Source organism: Bubalus bubalis, chromosome 6, assembly GCF_019923935.1.
Source record: "Bubalus bubalis isolate 160015118507 breed Murrah chromosome 6, NDDB_SH_1, whole genome shotgun sequence".
NCBI lineage: Eukaryota > Metazoa > Chordata > Mammalia > Artiodactyla > Bovidae > Bubalus > Bubalus bubalis.
In genome coordinates this window covers 120,291,684-120,308,344 of record NC_059162.1, presented here as the reverse complement: position 1 = coordinate 120,308,344, position 16,661 = coordinate 120,291,684, and the positions used below count along the sequence as shown (strand labels likewise).

Below are 16,661 nucleotides of genomic sequence, written 5' to 3'. Positions count from 1 at the left end.
TGGTCACTATGGAAACAGTATGGAGGTTCCTCAAAAAACTAAAAGCAGAGCTGCCATATGACCCAGCAATTCCACTCCCAGGCGTATACCCAGACAAAACCATGATTCAGAAAGACACACGCACCCCAATGCTCGCTGCAGGACTGTTTACGGCAGCCAGGACATGGATGTCAAGGCTGCGTATCGCCACGCTGCTTATTTAACTTATATGGAGAATACATCACGCGAAATGCCAGGCTTCATGAAGCCCAAGCTGGAATCAAGCCTGCTGGGAGAAATATATATAACCTCAGATATGAAGATGACACCACCCTTGTGGCAGAAAGTGAAGAGGAACTAAAGAGCCTCTTGATGAAAGTGAAAGAGGACAGTGAAAACACTGGCTTAAAACTCAACATTCAAAAAAGCTAAGATCATGGCATCTGGTCCCATCACTTCATGGCAAATAGATGGGGAAGCAATGGAAACAGTGGGAGACTTTATTTTCTTGGGCTCCGAAATCACTGAAGATGGTGACTGCAGCCATGAATTAAAAGACCCTTGCTCCTTGGAAGAAAAGCTATGACAAACCTAGACAGCATATTGAAAAGTAGAGACATTACTTTCCAACAAAGGTCCATATAATCAAATCTACGGTTTTTCCTGTAGTCACGTATGGATGTAAGGGCTGGACCATAAAGAAGGCTGAGCATTGAAGAACTGATGCTTTTGAGCTGTGGTGTTGGAGAAGACTCTTGAGAGTCCCTTGGACTGCAAGAAGATCCAACCAGTCCATCCTAAAGGAGATCAGTCCTGAATATTCATTGGAAGGACTGATGCTGAAGCTGAAACTCCAATATTTTGGCTAACTGATGCAAAGAACTGACTCATTGGAAAAGACCCTGATGCTGGGAAAGACTGAGGACAGGAAGAGAAGGGGATGAGAGAGGATGAGATGGTTGGATGCCATCATCAACTCAATGGACATGAGTCTGAGCAGGCTCCAGGAGTTGCTGATGGACAGGGAGGCCTGGTGTGCTGTAGTCCATGGTGTTGCAAAGAGTCGGACACGACTGAGCGACTGAACTGAACTGAACTGATACGTGTGGAATCTAAAATATGACACAAATGAACTGGTCTATGAAACAGAAACGGAATGTTGGACATAAAGAATAGACTAGCGGTTGCCCATGGGTGGTGGTGCGGAGGGACGGAGTGGGAGTTTGGAATTAGTAGATGCAATTATATGAATGAATGAATGAATGAGTTGGCAACAAGGTCCTACTGTATAGCATAGGGAATGACATTCAACATCCTGTGATTAAACCATAATGGAAAACAATACGAAAAAGAATGTTTATGTATATAACTGAGTCACTGCTGTGCAGCAGAAATTAATACAACATTGTAAATCAACTATACTTCAATAAAGCACATTTTAAAAAATGAAATTTCACCTGAAAAACAAAACTAGTGCAGCTCCGAGTGGCTGGTGATAAACAAGTCCAGGTGTGCGCCCCCGCCCCACCCCCGCCCCACCCAGGTGTGCGCCCCCGCCCCACCCCCACCCCAGGTGTGCACCCCCACCCCACCCCCACCCCAGGTGTGCACCCCCGCCCCACCCCCGCCCCACCCCAGGTGTGCGCCCCCGCCCCACCCAGTTAACCGGCTCCTGGGGAGACCATGCAGTTTAAGCAGTTGGCTCACCTGCTTTAACAGGTGAAATGCAGATCCATGGTGAAGTGGTTCCTGGCTTCCTTCCTTTCACTGATGAGACCTGTGAGTTGGCAGGAAAGCACCTGCCTCCCCAGTTTGCCACCGTAAGTCACCCCAGTTACCCCCAGCCATCAGGACGCTTGCTGGACATCACCAGCATCCAGCAAGCTGAGGCAGGGGCAGGCCCTCTCCAGGGACCTGGAGCAGTGGTACCCTGTCGTCTGGGCTCTGCTCATCCTCAAATAGCAACCCAGGCGAGTGGAGACCTGGCTCCCCTGCCCGGGGACGCTCAGCAGGTAAGCTCTGCCCCCAGCCCCTCTCCCCTCAGTCTGTGACCCAGGCCCTCCCTTCGCCTTTGGCTTGTAGGCCAGGCTGAGATGCTGAGGTCCCTGCCCCAGGGTCAGACCGTTGGGGTCCTTGCTCCAGCATGGACAGTGGCTACTCAGGGAGGCTGGCTCGGGAGAGGGTTGTTGTAGTCCAGCCATCTCTGGAGAAGCCGAACCCAGGCCCTGGGCACCCGCAGTGGACCCACAAACCTAGAGCGCCCCACGCCTGCCCGCCCTCTCATAAGTGTGGGTTGTGGCCAGCTTAGAGAAAGGACTCCCGTCTGAACACAGTCCTGCCTCAAGTTTGATTCAGGCTGGGGAGTTGGAGTTTCCCAGCCTTTTATCACATAACGCCTTTTAATGAAGTGGAATGGAAAATTACAAAACCAGTAGACTTTGAAAGTGAAATAATAAGAATAAAGACAGTGATCTCGTTCATTTTCCACGGGAACTGGGTTTGGTCATTAGAGTGTGTGAAAGTCCCTGTGCATGAGCCATCTGTCTGTCTGTCTGCCTCTCTCTCTTTCTGTTCCTCTGTCTCTCTCTCTCTTTCCTATGAACTCAGAAGCCCCCGCCTTGCCCATCGATACTGGCCTCAGGCTTCCATTCATCCACTTACCTCTTGGATCCGCTCCCATGGACGTTTTCTGTTGTTTTCTAACAGATTTCTTGGGATACTGTTCATATAAGTAGCCCACGTTTAAAGTGTCCAGCTTGTTAGCTTTTGATACACTTGCACCAGGACACTTCACAACTAAGACAGTGAGCACCCTGCCCCCACCATCGCCAAGGCAGCATGCGTGGAGGTTTAGGGTGAGCTGCTGGCTCAGGGGTGGGCCGTGGCTGCCAGGACCCAGGAGGAAGCAGAGCCTTAGTGACCGGTACTGAGTCTTGTTAGAAAACTCAGGTGAAGATGTGGCCTTAGGACAGACGTGTTTTAGGACATGGCCAAGTCCCTGCTCCACCACGAATCCCTTGTCATCCTGGCCAGGAGCAGACAGGTCTTATCAGCACGTGCAGGTTGAAATGATCTCATCTTACAAAGAAATATTTGGGGTCTAGCTTGGAATTACAAGCAGAAAAAAAGCAATCACCCAGAGAATTTAAGCAGCAGGTAAGGATTTGTTTTTTGAATTCCACTTTTTTAAGAAGGGATGGGATTTTTCCACTCCAGGTTTTGGAGAGGGGTAGACAGAAGGGGACTTGGAACCCTGTCCATCCCCAAGACGGGTTTCCTGCCACATTCCTGCTGTCGGGGAATGCGCTGTGGGGGAATTTCTGCCTCTGGGGCATTCAGACACGGGCCGAGGGTCCGGACGCCAAAGGACCATGCAGAACACTCCAGCTTCCTTTGTGCAAGAGTCTGCACTGTACCCCAGTGGCTGGCAACCATGACGTCCACAGGTGAGGCTCCTGTGACTCAGCTACGAACGTGTGGGGTCACAGTGACCCTCAGGAACACAGGGTGAAGCCGCTCCAGAGTGCACACGTCTCACCCTTGCCAGCAAGTCCTGTGTCCAGGGCTCCCTCCCACCCTGGATTAGATGGTTCTTGCTTCAGATTTTCAAAGGCACCACGGGGAATCTGTAGGAAAACTGGCACTTAGTATCGCATCTCTCTTTGCAACCTTGCTTAACAGAGGAAGCCTCCCCTTCCATGGAGGCTCCTTCCATGGCTAATACTGACTGTCGAACAGCAGGCTTCGGAAACGCAGTGGCGGAGATCTCTGAAGAACAACCTGCACCCTTCAGAGCAGGCAGACACACCCGTCAGAGGACGGCCAGTTTCGGGTGGAAAATGAGGAGGAGGAGATGTCTGCTTGCCCAGGATGCAGACACTGCTCTGCATGTCCGCGACGCTTCCACCACCACCTGGAAAAGCTCCCTGTGTTACATTAATTCAAACCACATGACACGGCTGACTTCAGCCATTTTGTACCTTCAAACAAGGTCATTTAAAAACAGAAAACATATACAGGTCTGGGGGCCCTCCTCTGCCGCCGCCGCTCCCCCCAGACCCTGGCTTTGGAGAAGTGTCCATCCAGGTTCTCCGCCCATTTTTTGTGGGTTGTTTGGGTTTTTGATGTTGCACTTGCCTGAGCTGCCATGTGCTTTGGAGACTAATCTCTTTTCAGTCGCATCATTTGCAAATACTTTCTTCCATCCTGCTGTTTCATTCTGTTTATGGTCTCCTTTGCTGTGCAGAAGCTTTTAAGTATAATTGGTCCCATTTATTTGTTTTTGTTTTTATTTTCATTACTCTAGAAGGTGGATCCAAAGAGAATGAAATAATGCCATTCGCAGCAACATCGATGGACCTAGAGATTATCATCTTAAATGAAGGAAGTCAAATAGAGAAAGATAAATATGGTATCACTTATATGTGGAATCTTTTAAAATGATCCAAATGAATTTATTTACAAAACAGCAACAGATTCACAGACATAGAAAACAAACTTATGTTTATCAAAGGGGAGAGCTGGGGGGAGGGAGAAATTGTGGATTAGCAGATACACTCTGTTAGACACAACCTACCATAGAGCACAGGGAACTCTACTCAATATTCTGATCTAACCTACATGGGAAAAAAATCTGAGAAAGAATGGATATATGTATGTGTATTACTGAATCACTTTGCTATACAGCAGAAACTACAAATAACTATCACAACTATAAATCAACTATATTCCAATATAAAAGTGTTTAAAAAAAGAAAAATGCTACTTACGCTTGGCTGCTTTACTAAGAGTTAATCCTGTACTGTTTGGAGACCTTCGCTCACACGTCTTAGGATAAAGGGGGTCTGATGACAGCTGTTTCTTTTAAAGCTCAGCCTCCAGGGGTCCCAGGAGCAGGCCACCGGGGGAGAAAGTGGTGCTGACTCGATCCCTGCAGGAGCCAGCGCGGGCGCACTCCCCACTGCCCTCGGGGCCCATCGCGCCTCCAGGGGCCACCGGACGGAAGGCAGCTCGTCTTTCCCAGTGCTGAGCGAGCGCCAGGCCCCGGGTCACCGAGCCGGTATAAAGGGGAGGGGCAGACTCAGCCCGGGCGCTGGGGACACGGCAGGACGCCCGTCCGCAGGAGCAGCCTGAGCAGCCGGGGAGGACCGCAGAGTAAGCCCCGGGTGATGCGGGTGAGCCCGCCGTGGGCACGCATGGGAGCCAGGTCACATGTGCGTCTTCTGGGGGTCTAGGCTCCGTCCGCAGCCTTTCCCACTCAGAATTCCGGAGACCCAGTCCCCGGCCTCCCTATCCCTGCTTCCCACCCCAGGGCCGACTGCGGTGGGTCTGTGTCCACCATCTGCTGCTTTCTGGTGGCCTCTTCTCTCTGTCTGTCTGTCCATCTGCTTGCGTTCCTGCTCTGTGAGGACTTGGAGAGCTGCCCTGCTGAGCTGGGCTTCCCTGGGGTGAGAGCTCTGAGAACCTGTGTCTCTGGGAAGCCCCAGAGAGAGGAGCAGCCGAGCTCCCTTTAAAGTGCCAGGTTCCCCCCGGGTCTGAATGAGCCCAGCGCCCAGCCCGGTCCTCCCGGAGGACAGGCCCTCCGTGGAGTGGATGCCCCCACGCACTCAGCACCCCCATGCCCTCCCATGTCGTCAGCCCAAGCTTTTGCCATTTAATCACTGGCTGCCCTGACTCTGGAGGACTCGGCCCTTGGAGACAAACTGCTGCATCTCTAAGCCTCTTTGGTCTACAGGGCCCCCACAAAGTGTTCACCCGCCTGCCCCCTCAGATCCCACCTCTACGGCCCTCACAGGCTGGCCTCGCTTCTGCCTCCCAAGCTGGAGGTCACAGCGGCAGCAATACCCCTGTGACATCACAAGAAGCACTTGGAAGATGCTTCTGGTCCCTGTCCTTGGCTGCCTGGGCCTGGTTCCAGAACCTTCTGGAGCCCCCCAGCTGGGTGATGCATCTTTGAGGGGGGCTGGGCAAAGGCTCACACGTTAAACTTCAAGAGTGGAGGGCTGTCCCGGGAGGGGAAACAGCCCCCTTGTTTGCTCCCTGAGCCCCAGGACAGCCGGCGTTCCCAGGGCAGCGCAGGGCTCGGGCAGCTGCACATTGGGCGTGCCCACGCCCAGAGACCAAGGGTCCTCACAATGGAAGGTGGCCTCCTCTTCCTGCAGCCTGCTGGAGCCTAGGCCAGCCTCCACGGGGAGCGGTTCCTCCACCAAGCCCACTCCCTCCGGACTCCGGTCAGCAGGCCAGCGAGAGGAAAAGGCCAGGCTGATGAAGTGGCCCTGCATCCAGGCAGGCCGGGGCTCTGCTTCCCTTGGATGTGAACATGCGGGAGTCTCTGCTGCAGAGGCCCAGGGCCATGCTCGTGTGTGCAGCTGGGCTGCGATCAGGAGAGAGACTGAGGCCCCAGGGTGGTGGCGGGCAGGCTGGCCGTGGGCCATGCTCTCCTCGGGGTCCTCACCATTTGCAGAAGGGATATTGACCCATTTCTTTTGTGTGGGGTCTGTTTAGTATCAGGGTGAGGCTGACCTCATCATATCATGAATTAAGAAGCATTCCTGCCTCTTTAATCGTCTGGACTAGTTTGAGACATACAGGTGTCAACTCTTCTTTAATGTTTTGTAGAATTTATCTGTAAAGCCATCTGGCCCTGGACTTTCGTTTGTCAGCAGTTTTTGTGGTTGGTTGGTTTGTTATCGCTGCTGATTCCATTTCATTACCAGTAATCAGCCTGATCTAATTCTTCCTGATTCAGTCTTGGGAGACTGTATGTTATTAACACTATGAATTTACCCATTTCTTCTAAGCTATCCATTTTATTGGTGCACAGAGTCGGACACGACTGAAGTGACTTAGCAGCAGCAGCAGCATGTTGGATGCAAACATATTTACAATTGTTATAACTTCTTACTGGATTGGCCCCTTCATCATGTAATATACTTTTTTTATGTCTTGTTGCTGCTGCTGCTGCTGCTAAGTCACTTCCGTTGTGTCCGACTCTGTGGGACCCTATAGACGGCAGCCCACCAGGCTCCCCCATCCCTGGGATTCTCCAGGCAAGAACACTGGAGTGGGTTGCCATTTCCTTCTCCAATGCATGAAAGTGAAAAGTGAAAGTGAAGTCGCTCAGTCGTGTCCGACTCATAGCGACCCCATGGACTGCAGCCTACCAGGCTCCTCCATCCATGGGATTTTCCAGGCAAGAGTACTGGAGTGGGGTGCCATTGCCTTCTCCATGTCTTGTTGCAGTTTTTGTTTTAAGGTCTATTTTGTCTGATATAATAGATTTCCTTTCATTTCCATCTGCACGCAATACCTTTCCCCATCCCCTCACCTTTAGTCTGTGTGTGTCTTTATAGCGCAAGTGAGCATCTGGCAGGCGGCATACGTGGGTCTTATTTTTCCATCCATTCAGCCACTCTATGTCTGGAGCATTTAGTTCATTAACATTTAAAGTGACTATTGATAGGTATGTGCTTATTGCCATTTTGTTAGTTGTTTTCCGATAGCTTTTGCAGTTCTTTTTGCTGCTGCTTCTTTTGCTTCCTTCCCTTGTGACCTCATGACTGTTTAATGTCATGTTTGAATTCCTTTCTCTTCTTTGTGTGTCTGTTACAGGCTTCTGATGTGTGGTTATCATGAGGTTCATACATAACAACCTATAGAAATACGTGACTACTTAATTTGATGACCTCAAGTTCAAATGCATTCTAACCACCCTAATGTTATTACCCCCCACACGTTTAGCTTGCTGACATCTCATTTTACACCATAACCACTTATGATGGACATAGATGATGTTAACGCTTTTGTCTTTAAACTTCCTACTAGATTTATAAGTTGCTGTTCCATTACTTTTACTCGATGTTTGCCTTTACCAGTGAGATTTTTTTTTTCTTTCAGTTTTTATGGAGAAGTCCCTTTAACATTTCTTGTAAGGCCAGTTTAGTGGTGCTGAACTCTTTTGGCTTTTGTTCATCTGTAAAGCTTTTTCTCTGCCCTTCAAATCTGAGCGATGGCCTTGCCGGTTTGAGTAGTCTTGGTTGTAGGTTCCCTTTCATCACTTAGTATATATAGCATCACTTCTTTCTGGCTAAGTTTCTGCTGAAAGGTCAGCTAATGGTCTTATGGGCATTTCCTTGTAGGTAACTGGCTGGTTTTCTCTTTCTGCTTTTAAGACTCTATCTTTATCTTCAGTTTGGCCACTTTAATTATAATATGCTGATGCCAGCCTCTTTAAGTTGTCCTTGTTTAGGGCTCTCTGTGCTTCCCAGACCTGGCTGTCCTTTTCCTTCCCCAAGTCAGGGAAGTTTTCAGCAACTATTTCTTCAAAGAAGTTTTCTGCTCCTTTTCCCCTCTTTTCTCATTCTGGGACCACTGTATGTGATGTTGTTATAGAAGTCTCTTAAACTAGCCTCATTTTATACTCTTTTTTTCCTTTTTCTGTTCAGCTCCGATGATTTCACCACTCCGTCTTCCAGATCACAGACCCCTTCCTCTGCTGTTGGAACGATCTAATTGGTTGATTCCTTCTCGTGTTGGTGGTTTTTTCAGCAACTGTTTTCTTCAGTTCGGTTTGGTTCCTCTTTACATCATCTCTCTGTTGAAATCCTCACTGTGTTTATCCTTCTTCTGCGTCCATGAGCATCTTTGTGAGCGTAGCCGTGAGCTCCTTACTAGGTAGACGGCTGATCCTTACCTTGTTTAGTTCTTTCCCTGAGGTCCTCTGTGTCCTGCTTTTGCCTAACTCTCTGTGTTCGTTTCTATGTGTTGGGCTATTTGGTTACTCTTCCCAGTCTTGGATGAGAGGCCTTAGGTGAGAGATGTCCTTGGGGGCCCACAGCATGCCCCCTCCAGTCCCCAGAGCTCCATGCTGCCGGAGGGCCCCTCTGTGGGGTGCATGGACCCTTCTGTCATGGGGGGCTGACTGCGGCAGACGCCCTGAAGGGCAGGGCAGGCCTCCTCAGAAGTGAGCCGTGTGGCCCCGGTGGGGCGTGGGACAGTGGCCGGCCCACTGTCCGGCCAAGGCCAGCCCCACACGTGCTGACCTGGGGGCACTCAGAGTGGACCAAGAGCAGCCGCATGTGGGGCCAGAGGGAGCCCCCAGGGCTGGCGCTGGCCCCTGGTGGCTGGGGCTGGACCCTGGACTTGCTGTGGGCAGGGCTAGCTCCCCAAGCGCGTGGTGCCCAGTCAGTGGTGGGCGGGAGAGGACGGGTGCGGACAGCTCGTGCTGGCTAAGCCGCTGGCATCAGAGGCCAGGAGGAGGGCTCCCACGCGGTGCTGGCCAGCGCTGGTGCCCACTTGGCAGCACAAGCCTCCCACAGGGGCTGCTGCCAGCATCCGTGCCCCAGGGCTGTCCGTGGGGCCCCGCCTCCCTGGAGGCGCCCCATGATCAGCAGGGGTCTGACCCTGGCTCCTGCAGACTGCCACCCCACCCCGGGTCTTCCCAGCCTGGCAAGCAGAGTCTGTTCCCGCAGCCCTCCAGCTCTCCTGAAAGGAAGCCAGACATTCTGGGAGCTCGCCTTCCTGCTGCAGGAACCCCAAGCTGAGGAGCTCGACGTGGGGCTCAGACCAACCTGCTCCTTGGGGGAACCTCTGCGACTGTGAAATCCGGCCCATGGTGAATTGCCGGCCGCAGGCTGCGGCTCCCCATATGCTGTGTCCCCACCGCTGCTGCCCGTCTGGCTGTGGGTCTCTGTTATGTCTTTAGTCCTGGGTCCCCCTTTCTGCTAGTTTTCTGGCCACCCTCACTGATGTCGCTCTGAGTGTCTGTGGGAGGAGGTGAGCTCAGGGTCCCCCTTCTCCGCCATCTGGGCCCCCAGCACTCGGAGCTGTTACTGCCGCCTCCCACGCAGCTCACACGTGCGCAGCCTCCAGCCTCCTGCAGGCACACGGGCCCTGCCGGGTGGTCAGGAGGGCGGGGTCCTCACACTGCGGACCTGATGGCGGAGCAGGGCTCATCCCTGGGGGCTCGGAAGGGGCTGCCCCCAGGCAGGGGTGGGGTGGCCGCACAGAGTCCGTGAGTGAGGAGGGGTCTCCCCTGGGGCCCAGGGCATCCTGCAGTTTCACCGTCACAGTGGAGCCTGGCCCCGGCTGGGCTGCTCTTGCCCCCAAATCTAGCCTGTCCCCCACCCTGTCCCCCACGGGTCGGGACGGCCGCCCTCCTGGCCCTCGACCCTGCCGGCTCCACCTCCTGCCCTTCTCGCCTGCGAACGTCTCCCTGCTTCTCCATCACACCCCAGCAGGTGCAGGCTTGGGCTCGGGGCACTGGGGTTAGTCACATGGCCTTGCAAACCCCGATCCAGCAAGCAGGCAGCTCCAGAGACTTAGACCTGTTTCTAATGGGTCTGCGGCCAGCCTGCAGCTTCTCCTTTAGTTTTCATAAGCCCCCTGTGCCCGAGTGTGGAGGGCTGGTCTCCCGAGTGCTCTTGGCCCCGAAGCAGGAGGCGGGTCGTTTCCCTCTCTTCTCCTGGTTCCCGCGCCGGCACCCCTGCTCCTGCCCTGCGCCCCGGCCCCCAAGTCACAGGGAACTCGGCCCCTACCTGCTTCCACAGGAAGATCTTCAAGCCTTGAGCCAGCCTCCCCTGGCTCCCGCTGTGCACGCGTGGGCCTGGGCTGGTCTTCCTCCAGGGCTCGTGGCCTTCAGATTCCCGGCTCCAGCTGCAGCTGCCCACAGCTGTGCCCACAGCCAGCCCCGTGTCCCAAGGGTCAGCCAGCGTGCAGGCCCCAGAGGTGGCTCCCCGGCACTCACACCCACGCACACACATGCAGTGTGCAACACACACAGGAGCTCCTTTCACACCTCAGGCTGCCCGGGCATGGTGCTGAAACCGGACCCTGTACTCTGAGGCTACTGGGGGCTCAGGGAGGCTCTTCTGCACAGGGGCTCCACTAGTCTCCATGCCCGTGGCCTCAGTCCCACATGTGGCCCAGCCCCTGGCCTTGAGGAGCCGAGCACTTACACAGCTCTGCTCAGCCGACCCCTCACCCGGACACAGAGGCATGACCTGACTGCCTGGAGGACCAGACGCCAGGCATCCTGTACCCATAGCTTCTAACAAAGGTCCCAGATTGTGCATCTCACCATCTTCCCACCAAACACAGATGCAGACTTTCTCTAACCAAAGTCGTCTCTCCATCCTTTCAGACAAGAGCCTCTGGCATGTGGGTCTGAGCCCGGGGTGAGAGTTTCCTTCTGGCCCCTCGAGAAACCCCTTGACAAATGGCAGCAGGTTCCGCAGGGTCAGGGTCCTGCTGGGGGCGGATTCTCCCAGCCACGCCAACCACAGGAACCATACAACCCACACCACAAACGCCAGCTCAGGACAAACACCTGTGCTTGAGACTGAATTCTCAAGGTCAAGTCTGACCAGCTTAGGGGGTTTGAAAGCCCAAACGTGCCTTAAGAGTTGAGCTGCAGAGGCAGGCCGCACTGGGCCCCTTCTTCATGACGTGCTTAGAAGCACGGAGTAGCAGAGAAGCCACCATTGGGTGGGGGGGCTTCGTCCACTGCTGCCCCCGACCTGCTCCTCCTCTGCTGGGAGGGAGCCTGGTTGGTCCTGCAGTTCCCACGGTCGGAGGTTTTAACAACAGCCAGTTCCAGATGAAAAACCTCGCTTTCTGTCCCCGGGATCTTACTTTGATCTCAGTCCCTAATTATGCCAGGGGTGCCTTTGGAATGACCTTGCCTGGTCTCAGGGGTCCACAGGGGGTCTGGAATCTCTCATGAGGCTTCTTTGGCCAGTGTCCACCTTGCATCCTGAAATGAGGGGCCTTGATAGGAAGCACATGATGCAGCAAGGCCAGCAGATGAGGCTGTGACTGCGTTGGACAGTCTGTCCCTCACCGTCCCCAGGGGAGGGTGGCGGGGCAGAGGGAGCGTGGTTTCTGTGGGAAGGCCCAGGGGAGGCAGGCGGAGGGTGGGCAGGCCTGTGGGATTCCAGGGGTCCCGAGGTGCAGGGCCGTCCCTGGCTGTCTGGCACCCCATCCTGGGTGAGGAGGGCAGGTGGACTGTGGCCCAGAGTGTGGGTTCCCCCAAGGAGAGGGCAAGGGTCCCGCATTGTTCAGTGTGTATTTCAAAATTGCACCAGGAGGCCCAGACCCAGCACCAGGGTGTCAGAACAAGGCGTGTAGGGGTGGGTGTGCAGGGCAGACGTCGGGACGCTGGAGACACGGTGAGCACAGTGACGAGCCGGGAGGCACCACGGACTCGCAACAGAAGCTGACCTGTGCCGTCCTGGAGGCGAAACTCAAGACCCGGTGTGGGCAGGGCAGCTTCCCTTGAGGCCTTACCCATTGGCGGGTCCCGGGTCCTCGCGGGGCGTCCCTCTGTGGTCTGTGTCCCAACCGCCCCCCTGTAAAGACACCAGTCCTCCGGGTCAGGGCCCCTGGTGACCTCACTTAGCCTTAGTCACTTCCGTCGTGCTCTGCCGTCCTGGGGTCAGACGCACAGCGCAGCCGCTCGGGGCTCAGGCAGGGCCGCTGCTGTATGGCACCACGCCCCAGCCATCTGCGCCTGGGGTCACCCACAGGAGAGGCAGACAAGAGTTGCTGTCACTTACGTTCCCAAATGCCCAAAGGCCCCAGTGGGATTCACCATCAGCTGCTACTTCCCCTAATCCAGGAAACCAGTCCAGAAGGCGGCAAGCCTGCTGGTCTGAATGCGCTGTGAGCCCCTGACAGTCTGACCCCCAGGAAGGTGCAAGGGGGCAAGGGAAACATCTGGGGCGGAGCCGCCTTCTTATCGGTAAGGGGCCGGTTTCATGAGCTCTCAAACCAGCACAGCACAGCATGACAGATCTGCACATTCTCCTTTATCCAGAACATGAGCAAAAGCTACACCATGAAGTACCACGGAAGGGTAACCTACGATGCTGACGTGCTAAAGATGTTTTGGGAGAAAAAAATCAAGCTTCACAGGGAACAACTGCAAAAGGAGGACATGAGGATCCGCAGGAGTGCCCTGGACAGGTGAGCTCGGTGCCAGCAACCTGAGGGCACAGAGACACACCTGTACCGGGACTGCCAGCCTTCAGGATGCAGTCTAGAGACCCCCCCACCACCCGCTTCCCACCCCCAGATCAGTGTCACCTGAGGAGTGGGTACGAACCACTGAACATCAACCATGCCAACTCAGCTTCAGAATCACATCACTGTTCAGTAGTGGTAGAGAAGAACACCCCATCCATCCCTCGCCCATCCCTCCATCACCCTATCCCTCCGTCACCCCATCCCTCCATCACCCCATCCCTCCGTCACCTTATCCCTCCATCACCCCTTCCCTCCATCACCCCATCCCTCCATCAACTTATCCCTCCATCACCCCTTCCCTGCATCACCCCTTCCCTCCATCACCTTATCCCTCCATCACCCCATCCCTTCATCACCCCTTCCCTCCATCACCCCATCCCTCCATCAACTTATCCCTCCATCACCCATCCCTCCATCACCCCATCCCTCTGTCACCCCATCCCTCCGTCACCTTATCCCTCCATCACCCCTTCCTTCCACCACCCCTCCCTCCATCACCCATCCCTCCATCACCCCATCCCTTCATTCCCAATCTCCTGAGGGTCCTGTAGGAAGTTGCCCTGCAGAGTTCATCTGATTTTATCTGTTTTCTGACATTTGCTCCCGCTGGATGCAATCAACCAGCAAGTCCATCCTGCTCCTTGTCACACACGTGCTTCACTTACAGACTCAAAGCCAACTCCACTTTCTTTCTGAGTGGACACAGGGGCCTGTGGGTGCTAAGGGGTGTGTCCTAGGTGACCCTGAGCAGTGGACAGTTAAGAGGGAATGTTAGCACATAATTTGCACCAAGACAAAGTCTCAGATGGCCAGAAACTTCCAAAGTGGCCCCAACCTTAGTCCCCAAATAGCACCAGCAGCTGCTGCCCTGCGAGCTAGGCTGGAAAGGCGGATTCTTGGCTACTGTGGAGGGCTCAGCCTGGGTACTGACCCTGCCAGTGGCCAGAGGTCTGGTTGCCATGCTGCCCCCCCATCCAGTGCTTCTGGCCACTCAGCACAGGTGTGCAGCTGCGGCGCCTCCTGTCCACACCGTGTGGCCCCCAGAGCTGGCCACTGTCCTCACCTGGCCTCCTGGGGCGGAGGTCCTGGCACAGAACCCTCATCTGAAGGGCTCCTGGCACAGGATCCCTGCAGGGTCTCCGTGGCCTCCTCCCTGTCCTTCATGTGCCATCAGGCCCAGGACATTCTGGGTCTCAGCCCATGAGGGAAGGTCCCAGGAGCAGGCTGCGGGCAGCACTGCCTCGCCGGTCACTGAGGCCCTGGGCGGGGCTGACAGCCTCACCTGTCAGGGGAGACGTGTTGGTGACTCGGCCTCAGCCCGCCCCCAGCCCTGCCCCTGGGCAGCAGCAGCTCCGCCCTCGTCCCCAGGCCATCAGGGCTGTCCTGGCCTCTCCGCTGGCTCGGGGGAGGCACCCTCCTCCCTGTGTGGGCACTTCCCACCAGTTTGCCCAGCAGCCCCGGAGGCGGGTCCAGGCCAGGCTCCCATCCCAGCCCGCTCCCTCCAACTCAAACCCCTTGCTCACATGGGGCCCAAGGGCATGTTCAGTCTACGGGGGCCTGTCTCCCCCGGGTCACCACTGGGTGTCATGCTGTGGTCCCAACCACAGACCCCTGACCCGGGAAGTGAGCTCCCGAGGGCCCACCTGGGGTGCTGGGTGGGGCAGGCTGACCGAGGCGCTGCGTCCTGGCCTCTGGTCCTGCAGGGACCTGCCTGCCCCCGGCTGCGCTTTCCCCTCTGGGAGGAGCCCACGGGGCCCTTCCTGGCGGGCAGGCGGGGCCCTCGGAGACGAGAAGGGGCAGGCACCGGGCACGGGCCTTGGGCAGCCCGGTGTGCTAGGTCCTCACTGAGCCCAAACGGCCTCCCCCAGGCTCCGCGACGAGTGGGCTCGGCAGCTGGAGAGGAGGAACCAGATGCTGCAGAGCTCCCAGGAGGCGCCCCCGCAGCCAGCCCCACTGGGCACCCCCGCCCTGAGCACCGGGGACCAGCTGGCAGCCTGAGAGCGCAGCTGCCCGCGGCCCCGTGCCGCCCTTGCGGCCGCCCAGCCCCTGCATGGTTTTGCGTCTCTAGCGTGATGTAAGCGCCCAATAAAATCTCAGATGAGTGGATGTTTTGTGACCATTTTTCTTCACACCTGTAAAATGTACACACACTAAAAGTGAACATGATGCTACTAACTTCCAGTAAGTTAGAAAGAAATCTCCGGACTGTGGGGACTTGGGCAAATTTGAACACAATTTAATTCACCTTTGATCAAAATGTCTGCAAAAGCTCAGCCTAAGGACAGTGCCCGACGTGAAGCTGTGTAAAGCCGTGTGCTCCCCAAGTCCCTTCAAAGTCCTCACTCGCCACCACATCATCTCAGGAAGCGACACAGCCTCTTCCTCACTTGGGTTTGGAGGCACAGTCTCCGGAGGCCACAGAGGCCGATAGGGCTGGGACTCAGTGTTTCAGTGTCGCACCTGCCTGTCCCCCCAGCGGGGGCTGTGACCTCCCCGGACCCCCGGATGAGCAGGGGGCTTGAGCCCGCAGCAGAGGCCGGGCTGAGACAGGAGGACCGGGAGCCAACCAGATGCCCGCGGGGGCTGTGCCCCCTCCACATGGCCCACAGTGGGAGCCACCACGGCGCCTCGCTGACAGGGCAGGACTCCCGGGAGGGGGCTGGGGCCCGGCTGTGCCGTCTCTGCAGATAGTGTAACGGGGAGGACAGATCCGACTCCACCTCAGGTCTTTAACCTTCGTGTGCCGGCGCCTTCGCTATGAGTCAGCAATGTTGGCTACAGCTTTAAATACACAGGTCAGCCCGCTCTCAAGCCTCCGCCTTTACAGGCTAATAATTTCTCATTCATACAGAGATAAAGAGTTGCAGAACAGAGGATAACATCTTCCCGTTGGAGGTTTACAGGAACATCGTGACCTGACCTACCCGTGGGCAGCTGCGAGAACAAAGGAGTCCCATAGCAAGAAGTTCACCACAAGCATCTAACCCCCTCCCCTTTCAGTATAAAAGGATCCTGAATTCTAAGTCCGCCGAGATGCTCTTTGGGACTCTAGTCCACCCTTGTCTCCGTCTGCTGGCTTTCTGAGTAAAGTCACTGTTCTGTGCCACAACTCATCTCCCCATTTATCGGGCTGTTGTGTAGTGAACAGTGCAGATTTGGATTCTATAACAGTTGGGTTTGGGTTCTGTTTTGTTCTGACCCCCGATCCAGTTGGCAAGGACGGGGAGGGGTTGTCGGAGCTTCTCCAGAGACTTAACCAAAGGAAAAAACGCCAACACAAATGGCCACGTGACATCCACGGCATTTCCAGAGCTGTCCTCAGTAGACTGGACCACAAGGGGATATCCAGCAGAAAAGGTCCGGAATCGGACACAAATACGGGTGCTTGACTCGCCAAATGGCCGTGGAGAGGGCCCAGAGAAGGCCCAGCGCAACACCAACCTGCAAACGCACGTTCTTGGACCACCCTGCAAGCTGTCCATCAGAGCTCATGACTCAGGACATTCCACTGATGAACACGCGGGGAATGTGGTGATTAATGGCCCTAAAAATAGCTGGAGAATAGAAGTCCGTCACTAAGACTCGAAAAGCCCCAAGCTGCTCCAGGGTAATTTCATCTGATGATGTGCTTAGAGCTCCGCGCTGTCAACACGGATAAA

The 16,661-nt window shown here is 55.3% G+C and overlaps 1 protein-coding gene and 1 long non-coding RNA gene across 2 annotated transcripts; both read left to right on the top strand.

Moving 5' to 3' along the window:
- The first annotated feature begins 1,733 nt into the window (after window positions 1–1,733).
- LOC123333940 lies at window positions 1,734–4,125 on the top strand. Its single transcript, XR_006551531.2, has 2 exons — window positions 1,734–1,991; window positions 3,661–4,125. It is a non-coding gene; the product is annotated as an uncharacterized LOC123333940 (long non-coding RNA).
- A 5,095-nt stretch (window positions 4,126–9,220) lies between these two features.
- Window positions 9,221–15,102, top strand: FAM240C (family with sequence similarity 240 member C). The gene is made up of 3 exons (XM_025287385.3): window positions 9,221–9,592; window positions 12,794–12,942; window positions 14,871–15,102. The coding sequence occupies exons 1-3, from the start codon at window positions 9,590–9,592 to the stop codon at window positions 14,998–15,000; spliced, it is 282 nt and encodes a 93-aa protein (XP_025143170.2). The 5' UTR covers window positions 9,221–9,589; the 3' UTR covers window positions 15,001–15,102.
- The last annotated feature ends 1,559 nt before the right edge of the window (window positions 15,103–16,661 follow it).